Here is a 12,944-nt window from a genome sequence, read left to right as displayed (position 1 = left end):
ACACGGTATATACTTCCACTTATTTTTATCTTCTTCAATTTCTTTCTTCATTGTCTTATAATATTCTGAGTACAGGTCTTTTACATCCTTGATTAAATGTATTCCTAGGTATTTTTTTATGCAAAGTGGAAATGGGATTGTTTTCTTAGTTTGCCTTTCTGATAGTACATTATTGGTGTATAAAAATTCAACTGATTTCTGGCTATTTATTTTGTATCCTGCTACTTTACTGAATTCATTTATCCATTCAAGTAGTTTTTATGGTGGAATCTTTAGGATTCTCTATATACAGTATCATGTCATCCACAAATAATGACAGTTTTACTTCTTCCTTTTCAATCTGGATGCCTTTTATTTCTTCTTCTTGCCTGATTGCTGTGGCTAGGACTTCCAGTAATGTTGAATAAGAGTGGTGAAAGCAGACGATCCTGTCTTGTTCCCGATCTTAAAGGAAATGCTGTAGCTTTTGCCCATTGTCTCTGCCCTGGAAAGAGTCAATACCCAAAGGAAAATGGTGGTATTGATACCAAAAAAGGGGGAGGGGATGCTGGGCTGGGCTTGGAGATTTCATCTTCTCTCCTTCTGTGCAGACCTTGCCCACGTGTCCTGTCCAGCCAGCCTCCCACGGCCATGGCAGCCTACGGCCAGACACAGTACAGCACGGGGATCCAACAGGCCACCCCCTACACAGCTTACCCACCTCCGGCACAAGCCTATGGGATACCTTCCTACAGTGAGTACCAGCCAAAGCCCTTGCTTCCCGGTGGGGCCCCAATATCATGATCTTTCTTCTGTCCTATTGCCTCAGTTAAATGCAGAATCAGAAGTGATTCCAGCCTGATTTTGTATTGGAGATAGAAGAGGACAGACACATTAAATATGGTTCAAGTTCTAAAGAGTATATCAAGGCCTCTTTTGATTGCTAGAGTAAGAAACTTAACCCAAGCTGGCTTAGGGGAAAATGTAAATGTAATGATTAACACACTGGGGTCTGACATTAGGAATGGCTGGGTCCAGGTGCTCAAATGATGTCAGGAAGAATACATCTCACTCCATATTCAGATATTTTCCCCTGAGTTGGTTTTACTTCCACATAAATTCTTCTCCTGTGGCAGCAAAGATGGTGCCTGTCAACTCTGAGTTTGCATCCTTTCAGCTCAGCACTCCCAGTGGAAGGAGGACTCATCTTTCCCAGTAGTTCCACCAGAATCCCATATTGAGCCTCACTGGCCCAAATTGGGTCATGTGACAAAGCAAAAAGGTTGGGGTGCGAGAGATAAGGAGGCTGAAGCCTATGGATTGGACAAGTGGGAGGGATGGTTCTCTTAAAGGAAAGCACAGTGATGGTGTCAGAAGGAGAACTGGATGCTGGGAAGGCAAAATCAACAGAGCTACAGACCTTGACTGTCAGAACCTTACTGCTAAGAACTAGAGACTCAGTGAACCAGGCCCACCATCCACTGCTCACCTGTCTGCATTGGCCAAGGTGCTCCAGAGTAACAGAACCAATGGGATGGAAATAGATAGTTTAGATCAGTGGTCGGCAAACTCATTAGTCAACAGAGCCAAATATCAACAGTACAATGATTGAAATTTCTTTTGAGAGCCAAAAACCGACTTCTGCGCATGGGCCACGAAGTTTCAATTGCACTGTACGTGCGCACCCGCACATGGTATTTTGTGGAAGAGCCACACTCAAGGGGCCAAAGAGCCACATGTGGCTCGAGAGCCGCGGTTTGCCGACCACTGGTTTAGATAGATAGATAGATAGATAGATAGATAGATAGATAGATAGATAGACAGACAGACAATAGGAATTGGCTCACCCAATTACGGAGGCTGAGAAGTTCCAAGATCTGCAGTTAGCAAGCCAGGGAGCCAGGAGAGCGGTGATGTCATGATATGGATGCATGGTATAAAGGAAGAATAATTTAGGCTCCAGGGCCATGCAGCTCTTTTAGATGAGGAGCTGAGCACTGAGAGATGAGCATGAGCAAGCTCAGGAGGGAGAGCGTCCAGGCAGAGGGGACCGCAGTGGGAAGGCCTGGGATGGGAAGGCATTTGGCAAGTCTAAGAAGCCCAGTCAGCTGGAGCACAGGGGGGAACAAGGTGGGCAGAGCCCGAGAGGCCTGGGAAGGATTTGGGATTTTATTACAAGTAAAACAGGAACTCTTATTGGCAGGTGTATAAGCTGAGGGCTGTAGGGTACATTCCGGGTGCTTTCCAGGTCACTTAGCCGCTATGGGGACGTTGGATTGCAGGGAAGCAGAGGAGAAGCAGGCAGGCCAAGGGGAGACTGATACAGGAAGGAGTGGGGTGGTGGTGGGAGCCCAGAACAGGGCAGTACACACAGAAATAGGCAGACTCAAGAGCAGTCCTAGAGGTGGCAGTGACAAGTCCTGTGGGCATCGGGTCAGGCATTGGTAATGGTCAGCATGGTTGAGCGGCTGCCACCCACAGTTCTCAGTGCTATGTGTCCACTAATTCCTTAACCCTACAAGGAAGGTCCCCCCATTATCCCCTTTTGAGGGATAAATAGTGGGATCTCAGAGAGGTGGAATTAATAACTCCCAAGGTGACCCAGGTCGGTAGCAGAGGTGGAATTAAATCCAGACAGCCTGGCTCAGAAGTCCAAGACCAAGCTTCGTTGCCAGAGTGTGCATTCCATAAATCCTGGGGGATTACCTGTGACAGACCTTGGCCAACAGGTGTGGGCACCACTTTTAACTTTCTGTCCCTCCTGTGCTAGACTTGTGATACAGTCACACGTAAGTTACCCGCCTGGCCGACGGCCAAGAAAAATGAAGCCATATTATTTTTCAGCACAAAAGAGAAACCCACTCCTGTTCCCAGACAAAACATGGCATCAGGGGGAAATTAATTTGGTTCAAAGTCATTGTATGGCTTCAGTTACTTTCAGAGAGTCTGTTCTCTGACAGCACAGCATAGGTGGTGGGAGCACACACGTCCTGGGCTCACACCCCACCGCTGCCCCTTGCTGGTCCTGAGGCCCTGGGTGAGTTTCGTCGTTCATACAGTGGAGCCAAACCACGTCTGGCCTTCTTGCGGTTGCTGTGAAGATGCAATGAGATCATCTGCATCGGGGCCTGGCTACTTTTTCTGTAAAGGGCCAGATAGTGAATAGTTTCGGCTTTGTGGCCTACACAGGCTTGGTCACAACCACTCAACTCTGCCACTGGAGCGTGAAAGCAGACGGACAGTATGTAATGAGTGTGTGTTCCAATAAAATTTTATTGACACAAGCAGGCAGTGGGCCAGATTTGGCCATTGGACCATAGTTTGCCAACCCCTGACCTACATGAAGGGCTTAGCTCACAGGGCCTGGCCCACGGAAAATGCTCAATCAGCGCGTAGAAGCCAGGCTGCTATGTACACCTGGAATGTCCTTGTCACTGAATAATGACAGGTGGGATGAAAAGCCATTGCCCTTCACATATGCCTGTGCTTGAGCAAGCAGTGTTTGCTCACTGTCTAGAGAAACCTTGTTGAATCGTGTTAGGAAACTTTCCTTATGCTCCTTGGCAACTAGCATTATTACCTTTATTTAAGTAGTTGCTGGGGAAATAACACAATTGAATAAACTAGAGGCAAGGAGATTAGGAGTATTGAGTCTTTTTCTCAATTGATTATGCAACATTCGAGGACATATGTAAAAGCATAAAGAGTCACACTACAGATACCCATATAAACTGGCCATCTAACTTAAAAAATAAAATGTAAAGGGAGGCTCTGTCCCTTTCTTCTAAGAGATACTCACAGCCCTGGAATTGATGTTTATCATTCCTCTGTTTATCGTTTCTTTGTGTGCCATGGGGGCCCAGCAAACTTTTTCTGTAAAAAAGCCTGACAGTGAATTTTGGCTTTGCAGGCCCTACAGTATTAAAACTACTGGACTCTATCATTGTAGCTTGAAAGTGCCAGATAATGCACAAGTGAATGGATATGTCTGTGTTTCAATAGAATGTGGTTTATGAAAACAGGCAGGAAGTCACATTTGGCCCATGGGCCATAGTTTGCAACCCTGGTGTGCGTTTGTGGAATGAATGTTTGCATGTTTGTGCAATTAATGAATGAATGAGCATATTCTCGCAGTTTTTTCTGTATCTATTTAAAATGAAAAATGTGCATGCTCTTGGACTCAGCAATTCCACTTCTCATATCCAAGCTAGACAAGCATTCTAACACTGTGTGAGGAGGCATGTCCATTCTGTCACAGGTGGTGATAGTAAGAAAATTAGAATCCACCTAGAGTCCATCATCAGGGGACTGGCTGAATAAACAGTAGTATTCATACTTTGGATTTCCATCTGGCCACTAAAACAAATGAGCACACAGTTTGAGAAGAGTGAGCGAGGGAGCGTGGTGAGCAGAGCTCATGTAGGACCTTGGAGCCACCCAAGGAGTTTAGATTTGACTCCAGGTACACTATACACCATTAACCTTCTTATCAGACTGAGCAAAAGAAAGTTCCTGTAATACTGCTTGTTGCTGTTACCATGATTGCTCCTGAAGTCCTATACCATCTATTGCCTAAAATCCTTTCACACCCATTATTGAGATGCAGCAAAAGAACCTTGACTTAAGAATGATTGGCCAATTGTAAGACCCTGTTGAGTAGCCTGGCTTTCTGAACCTCAGTTTCCACATCTTTAGAATGGGAAAAGCAATACTGCCTGTTCCGTGGGAGTGTTGTGAGAATGAAAGAGATGTGTGTTGCTAAGTCCCTCATTCAGAGCCTGATCTGTTTATTATTTCCCCTTCCTTTAATCTCCTGACAACCCTGCTGGCAAGTATCAGTATATTATTTCATAAAGAGAAACCTAGTCCTAGTCACCAAGGAATCATTTTACCCCTCTAAGCATTCTCTTCATTTATGGGAGTGAATGGGTGAGAAGGGGGGAAACCACAATTATTAAAACCATCCCCAGAACGAGAAATGTTCTTTTAAAAACACACATTTAAATAGTATCAAAGTACTATTTTACACCTATAAGATAGACAAATCTAATCAAAGTTTATTACATTTTCAATGAAAATACAATATCTGGGCTTTTGATAGTGGATTGGCCCCCCTCCCTTGATACAGTCCCTTCCCCAGCCAGTTGTTCATGGGATTGGAGCCTGTAGTTTGGAGAAGATGTCAGAGTTTGGCCAAAACAGAAGGGAGATTTGTAACTGTGGCCTTTGGATAAGCATCACCACCCCCTCCTCCAAGACAAAAAACAAAAAAACAGAGAATGTGTCTTAGGGTTAAGTGGAATCATCATTATAGAGGAAGGCTGATTCATTTAACACCTTCACCCAAACTCCTGATGAACTTTAAACCATAAAGTGTGCTGCTCCATAGAGTAGGGGGTTGTAAACTCACTTCCTTCAGAGCCAGGCAGGAAGCAGGAAGCTGGCCACATGTGCAAAATATAGCACCTTAAAACCAGCCTCATTGTCTCAGAGACAGCACAGGATCCGGGGTGACCTGGGTACACAATCCAGGAAGCCTCTGGTAGCTTGTTGTCACATGGGAACACAGGCATAGCACCATCCCATTGTTCAAGAGAAAGCATAAGTCCAGATTTTGGGGTGAAATCCTCCTGATTTTTAAACAAAAACAAATTCAGATTTTCCTTAAAAATATGCAGGCTTAGCAAAATATGTCTGTAGACTAACTTTGGTTCACAAGCCAACAGTTTGCAACTCCTGGTTTGGAAGCGGATAAACTTGCACGCTATCTTGACTCAGTAGCTCTTCTGCGGGTGACAAGGTAGCATCCTAATCCCGTGTCCCTGGTGCTTCTTCTTCTTCCTTCCAAGGCATCAAGACAGAAGACAGCTTGAACCATTCCCCCGGCCAGAGTGGATTCCTCAGCTATGGCTCCAGCTTCAGCACCCCACCCACCGGACAGAGCCCATACACCTACCAGATGCACGGTCAGTGTGGCGCTGCGGCCCCTCCCTGCCCTCTCCAAGGCATTGCCTGAGTTGGGTGTCATTCATTCATTTATTCAGCAGATTTGAGTACCTACTATGTGCCAGGATCTATTTAAAGTAGTGGAGTTACAGTGGTGGACAGAACAGATATGAGATCTGCCCTCATAGAAACTGATACTAAGCAAAGGAACAAATAAACCGGCTAATTTGGAAGGAGTTGAGTGCAAATAGAAGCAAATAAGTGTGGTGTTTGGATAGGGAGTGATGAGCACTTGTGTGGGGGGTCAAGAGACACTGGATATGAAACTTTAGGTAGAGTCATCAGGAAAGACTCTTTGTTGGACAAAAACCCAAAGGGTGAGTGGAGCCAGCTATGTGCAGACCTAGGGGAAGAGCATTCCAGGGAGAGGGAAAAGTCAGTGCAAACGCTGTACGGAGGGAAATGTCTTGGCATCTTTGAGGCACAGAACTAAGACCAGCAAGGCTGGAGCAGAGTCGGGGACATAGGAGGAGAGAGTTTTGGAGAGAAGGCAGAGCTGAGTCACACAGGCCTTGAGGGCTGTTGGCTTTGATTTTAAGTGTGATAGACAGGAAGTTCACTGCACACTCAGAGAAGAGCTGGGTGGTGGGAATAGTGGCCAGGCAAGTAAAGGAGCTATTTCAGCAGGAGGTTGAAGGCTGCATCCCCATAAGGTGGCCTTCAGAGGAGAAGAAAGAACTCCAGTGCATAACTCCCTCCTCAAATAGGCCAAGAAACTGGCCTACGAGATTCTCCTGTGTCCACCTCCACTCTTTTACCCCCAATGGGCCTCTTCTCTTCTCCAATCCACCATTGGGAGCATGTTAGGGCTGATGCATGGAACAGAGGGCTGGTGGCAGTACTTTTGGAGATCTTCATCCCAGTGTTTTTTCCTTCATGAAAGCTGGTGAAAATGACCACCAAGGGTCTGAAAAGTTATGTGCAAACCTGAAGAGGTAATGACAAGGTGGTGGACTAATGACTGATTGTACTTTTCTCTTTAAAAACTATTTGAATATATTGTCATTTTACATTCTTTAAAATGGATGTCAAGTCCAGCCTTTTAGGTAAAATCATTGTGAAAATTCAGCAAATAATCATAGGAGTATGTAGGAGAAACAGGCGCTGAGCACTGATGCCCAGCACTTGGAATACTTCCATGTAAAAGTCTGCAGCAGACTGCTGGTGACACCATCAGCTGACATTGGCCAGACACCACATGCCACCTGATGTTGCTGGGTCATCTGATACAGTCTTCATGACACTCGAAAGCATTGGTGCTGGTATTGTTCCCATTTTCCAGGAGAGGAAACTGAGACATCGAGGGAATGACTGATCTACAAATGCAACGGGAAACAGACTGAATCGGGTCTCTTGGTGGTCTGGTAGAATCCCAACTCCAAAGCCCATGCTTTTCGTCATGGTACTGCCCTACCTCCTCTTCCTCTGTTGTCACCTCTGTCATCCCACAGTGGCCTTTCTGAGTTCCCTTGAAGGGTACAAACTGCTGGGACCTTCTCTAAGTGCAGAGTGAATTGTGGTACCAATCTCAATAATAAAGGTTTGTGAAGACACTAAACTTGAACTTGCATTTGGGCCAATCTCAAGCCAGTTTTTTGTTTTTTTCCAGCTTTGCCAATAGCAACAGAACTTACTGCCTTGGGCATCTAAGGCTGCAGAGGTTGAATAGCAAACATAGTCCACCCTCCCCGAGTCTGGTAGCCCCTCCCCACCCTGCTGTGTAATACGTGAGTTAAGTTATATAAGCATGGCTCCCCATCCACTCATCATTCTCTATTACTGAGCACCAGCTGTATGCCTGGCACCCTTGAGGGTACAGCAGTCAACAAAGACAATTCTCTCAAGGAGAAGGACAGGCAATAATCAATTAACAAATAAATAGGTGGCTAAAAATATTGGTAAAGCTTGTAAAAGACAAAAAAAACAGGGCAGTGTGATGGGCAATGAGTTGGGGATTGGTGATGGACATTACTCAGGTGGTGAGGGAGACCTGAGTGATAAAAAAGATCCAACCATGTGAGCAGCTGGAGACAGGACAGCCCAGGAAGAGGGGACAGATGATTCTCCATGGGTTAGCCTGGCCTACACCCCACCCCACCACCAAAGGCCCTGAGGTAGGAAAAGGCTCTCATTGTTGAAGGACTCCAGAGCAGACTCATGAATCTTGGCATAGTGAGTAAGGGAAATGAGGTTAGAAGGTGAAGCAGGCACAAGAATAATGTTATTTCCCCTCTGGTCCTTACAGCAACCATGAGAGGTGGGCACCATCAGCTCTGCTTTACAGATGATGAAAATGAGGCTCAGAGAGGAGAGGTGACTTGCCTGAGATCACAGAGCCCAAGTGTTCCGAGCTGGGATTCTGACTCGGGTTTCTGGAATTTTGGAGCCCATGCTGATCCTCCTAGTGTTATTTCCAAAACTCCTTCGGGACTCCTAAGCTCTGCATATACGCCATTCCCCTTCGTCTTCCCAATAGGCCGATGACATAGGTTCTATCATGATCCCATTCTTACAGGTGGAGAAACTGAGCTACAAAATGGCAAAGTAACTTGGCCAAGGTCACATGGCTGTGGTGGTGGGATTTGAAGCCAGGCAATTGCACTCCAGAGCCCAGGAGGATAACCACCACACCATCCTGCCCTCTAACTCTTATAGATTCTTCTAGGAGATGATTCTCCATGGGTTAGCCTGGCCTACACCCCACCCCACCACCACCACCATCCCCGCCAACCCCTCACAAATGGAAAAAAAGACATCTTGCTCTTTCTCACCTGCCCCGCCATGAGAATAATCCAGGTTATTTTCTTAATCTTCCTTATGGCCAAGATGCCAGAAAGGCTACAGCAACAGCTGGACTTTGTCCCAATTAAGTGCCTTCAGTCTAATGCTAATGGCCATAAACCGCTCTTGAGACAGCCCAGGCATTTTGCAAGCCTGACATATTCCTCCTGAAGTATTTTTTTCAAACACAAACACACAGAACGCTCACACACCATGCCCATGTGCTTCCTATTAACTTTTTTTTTCCAAGTTGCTCCAGAGGAGAAATAAACTCTCCCAACTACTCTGTGCGCATTTCAGAATGGAAGACCGGGGTTGAGGAAATGAAGAGGGAGGCTGAGACTCAATTTTAGGCCCGAAAGCATTGACTTGGAGTTAAATTAGTCCATGCTTAGAAGCTAAAATGGGTCTTTCTTTTCTAAAAATTAAAATTATAATTTCGTAGAAGCAAAAGAACCTAAGTAAGGACCACCCCATCATTTTACAGATGAGTAAACTGAGGCACTGCAACAGAGTGGCTTATGTATAGTCACAGGGCAAGCCATTAGGTAAGCCCAAGGCCTATCCCTCGGTCTTATACCAAATCTCAGAAACTTCTGCAGAGCCATCACCCCTCAAGGCCCTGGTTTGAGATCTGTATCTGTTTGGATAACACTGCCTCTCCACCGAATGTACAATAAACGTAAAGGAGAAAAGTTCACAACATTCGCCCAGCCTTTGCATGATTGTTTATTTTCTTTTTGAAGTTCACCCAAGGGTTTTTATAGCTGAAATGTATTTCTTATGGGTTTGGTTTTTGTTGTTGTTTCTTTTTGGCTTCTCCTGCTAAAACACTGCTGTTCACAGAAATGACCACAAAGATTAAAAAGAGGAGAAAAAGCCAAAACCGGTTTGGCTCAGTGGATGGAGCGTCGGCCTGCGGACTGAAGGGTCCCGGGTTCGATTCCGGTCAAGGGCATGTACCTTGGTTGCGGGCACATCCCCAGTGGGGGGTGTGCAGGAGGCAGCTGATCGATGTTTCTCTCTCATCGATGTTTCTAACTCTCTGTCCCTCTCTCTCTTCCTCTCTGTAAAAAATCAATAAAATATATTAAAAAATTTAAAAAAAAATAAAAAGAGGAGAAAAAAGCCATCTTGAGAGTGTGTTGTAAGAGGCTAAGAGCGCTGGACCTGGCTGCAGTCAGTCCTGCTCTGTCCCACACACCATGGCTCTTGGGTGAGGCTCTTGACTTCTCTGTGCCTCAGTTTCCTCATCTGTGGGATTGGCATCATAGCAGGAGAGTTGGCCTAATGGGACTACCAGGAGGACTAAATGGAATGATTCTTGGGCACCTCAGATGAAGCTATAAAGCCTGGTTGTCCTTTTTATTGCTCCTTTCGTAACATGGTAGTTAAAAGCAGTAACTCTCAAGTCAGACTGAGTTAACTTCCCAGTTATGCAATGTGACATTGAGCCAAGTTACTTACTATTACCTCAGTTTTCCCCCTATAAAATGGGGATATTAATGCATGGGGTGCTGAATAATTAAATGAGTTAATGGTTGTGAAGTGTTAAGAACACCACCACCCTAACTGGTTTGGCTCAGTGGATAGAGTGTCGGCCTGTGGACTGAAAGGTCCCAGGTTTGATTCCGGTCAAGGGCATGTACCTTGGTTGCGGGCACATCCCCAGTGGGAGGTGTGCAGGAGGCAGCTGATCGATGTCTCTCTCTCACTGATGTTTCTAACTCTCTATCCCTCTCCCTTCCTCTCTGTAAAAAATCAATAAAATATATATTTTTAAAAAGAACACCACCTGCCATAAACTAAGTACTCTACAGATATTATTATTTTATTGTTATTCTAATTTCATGTCTGATGGTCTGTGTTCTTCCCATATTCACTTCTCTTCCCTGAACTCTTAGTTTTAAGTAGCTGTGGTCAGAGAAGAGGAATCCAAACCTGAGACTGTTGAATCAGGATAAACTCCTCATTTTAGAGGGACTTAAACATACTGGGAGCCCTCTTCCATGGAAATCCCTTTTGTATTTACCAAAAAACCAGGGAACATGAATGCTAAAGCTCAGAACCCAAGGTGAGCCATTCAGGAGCAATACAGAAGTACGGGATTCGAGGACGTGTAGGAAAATGACGAGGCCAGTGAAGGGATTTATAAGCCAAGTGAACTCAGCCTGAGACTTCCAAAGCCAGTTTGTGTCAGATTTATGAAATCTAGCGCCATCTCTGGCACGCAAAATCTGTGTGGCCTTGGACAAGTCACTGAACTCTCACGATCTGTGTTTCACAGCTCTAATGCTCACTGAAAAAATAAACAGGTCAGAGAAGGGCATGGTCAGATACATCAAGTACATTTGGTAAATAGCGTGTGGCTCAAAGTTGAATAGATGTCTTTGCTGCAGGACTTTCAGAGCTCCTGCAGACTGACGTGCCTGTGTCTCTCCAGGAATGGAATTCAGTAGTCGATTTTCCCAGGTGGATTTGAAACAGGGACCCTCTCACCAAATGAATGTTCCGCACTCACAGGGAAGGCCTGACTGCAGTGATCTTTAGGCTTCTTCCTATGTTAAAATTATTTTTAGTGCATTTTTATTAATTCACAGAGGAAGGGAGAGGGAGAGAGAGATAGAAACATCAATGATGAGAGAGAATCATTGATTGTCTGCCTCCTGCACACCCCCCACTGAGGACCAGCCCGCAACCCAGCATGTGTGCTGACTGGTAATCGAACCATGACCTCCTAGTTCATAGGTCAGTGCTCAACGACTGAGCCACACTGGCCAGGCTATGTTAAAATTCTTTGATTCTCTAATTTTTTCATGGTGAACATGTATGTATTCCTTTTTTCTGTATTTTTTTAATTTATTTTTTATGAGATACAATTCACATACCATAACATTCATCCTTTTAGTGTACAAGTCAGTGGTTTTGCTATACTTACAAAGCGATGCAACCATCACCACTGTCTAATGCCACAACCTTTTCATTACCCGAAAGGAAACCCCATGCCCATTAGTCATCACTCCCTTCTTCCCTTCCTGATGATATATTTTCCTTTTGTAATAAGAACGAAAAGATACATTTAAAGTTACTCTTCTTTTATATAAGTGTTTTGAGCAAGGTTATACATTTACCTACTTACACAGCTACAGACATCGCTTTCTCATCTTCATCCCACATCCACTCAGTTCCCAAACCCCAAGCGGTTCAGCACTTGAACCAGGTTCCATGGATCCATCCAGAGTTTCCTTTTGCAAATAGAAGCAAACATGTACACAATCTATTATATTGCATGTTCCTATGACAATAATTAACTCATACGTGAGTCATAAGTAAGGTAATGATACCAGTATAATTCTGAGGGTGAATTGATTCACTTGCTTTTAAGATTTCTTCCTGATCACTGATTTTAAGCAGTTTAATTTTAATTGCCTTGGTGTAGTCTTCTTCACGACTGTAGGGTTTTGGGTTCATTGAGCTTAGATCTGTGAGTTTATAGTTTTCATCATATTTGGAAATTTTTCAGCTGTTGTTTCTTCAAATATTACACACACACACACACACACACACACACACACACACACACCCTCATGTCTTCAAGTTCACTAATTTTTTCTTCCGCTGTATCTGCTCTGATGCTAATTACATCCTAGGAAGTTTTCATCTCAGACATAGTTCTAACCTCTACAAGCTTGATTTGGGACTTTTAAAAAATACCTTCCATGTCTGTCCTGTCATTCCTCTGGCTCCTTGAACAAACAGAATATAGTTATAGTAACTGTTTTAAGTTGCTTAGCTACTAATTCTGTGTCATTTCTGGGTTCGTTTTCATTGATTTTTCTCCTATAGGTCATATTTTCTTGCTTCTTTGCATGCCTGTTAAGTTTTGATTGGATGCCAGACATTGTGAATTTTACCTTGTTGGGTGCTGGACATTTTTATATTCCTATAACTATTCTTGAGCTTTGTTCTGGGATGCAGTTAAGTTACATGGAAATAATTCGAGTCTTTCAGGTCTTGCTTTAAGCTTTGTTAGGGAGAGCAGAGCAGCATTTAGTCTACAGCTCTCTCGACCTAACCAGTCTTTCCCACTAGAGAGGGAGCCTTTCTGAGTATTCTACCCAGTGCTCCATGAATTATGAGGTTTCCACTCTGGCTGGTGGGAATAGGAACTGAACTCT

At 44.5% G+C, this 12,944-nt stretch overlaps 1 protein-coding gene across 3 annotated transcripts in view; it reads left to right on the top strand.

Moving 5' to 3' along the window:
- The window catches only part of EYA2 (EYA transcriptional coactivator and phosphatase 2), a gene marked incomplete at its 5' end in the record, with an annotated part of 144,635 nt that overhangs the window by 15,244 nt on the left and 116,447 nt on the right, over positions 1-12,944 (top strand). For 2 of the 3 annotated variants that reach the window (XM_079783315.1, XM_079783313.1), the window contains 2 exons: positions 591-733; positions 5,829-5,945. In XM_079783315.1, the coding sequence (XP_079639441.1) occupies positions 591-733; positions 5,829-5,945 (260 nt within the window). Of the gene's footprint in view, positions 1-564; positions 734-5,828; positions 5,946-12,944 lie in introns of all 3 variants that reach the window. The other variant, XM_079783314.1, reaches the window with a different exon arrangement.

Source organism: Cnephaeus nilssonii (assembly GCF_951640355.1).
Source record: "Cnephaeus nilssonii genome assembly, chromosome: 11".
Classification (NCBI taxonomy): domain Eukaryota; kingdom Metazoa; phylum Chordata; class Mammalia; order Chiroptera; family Vespertilionidae; genus Cnephaeus; species Cnephaeus nilssonii.
This window is presented reverse-complemented; position numbering and strand designations above follow the sequence as displayed.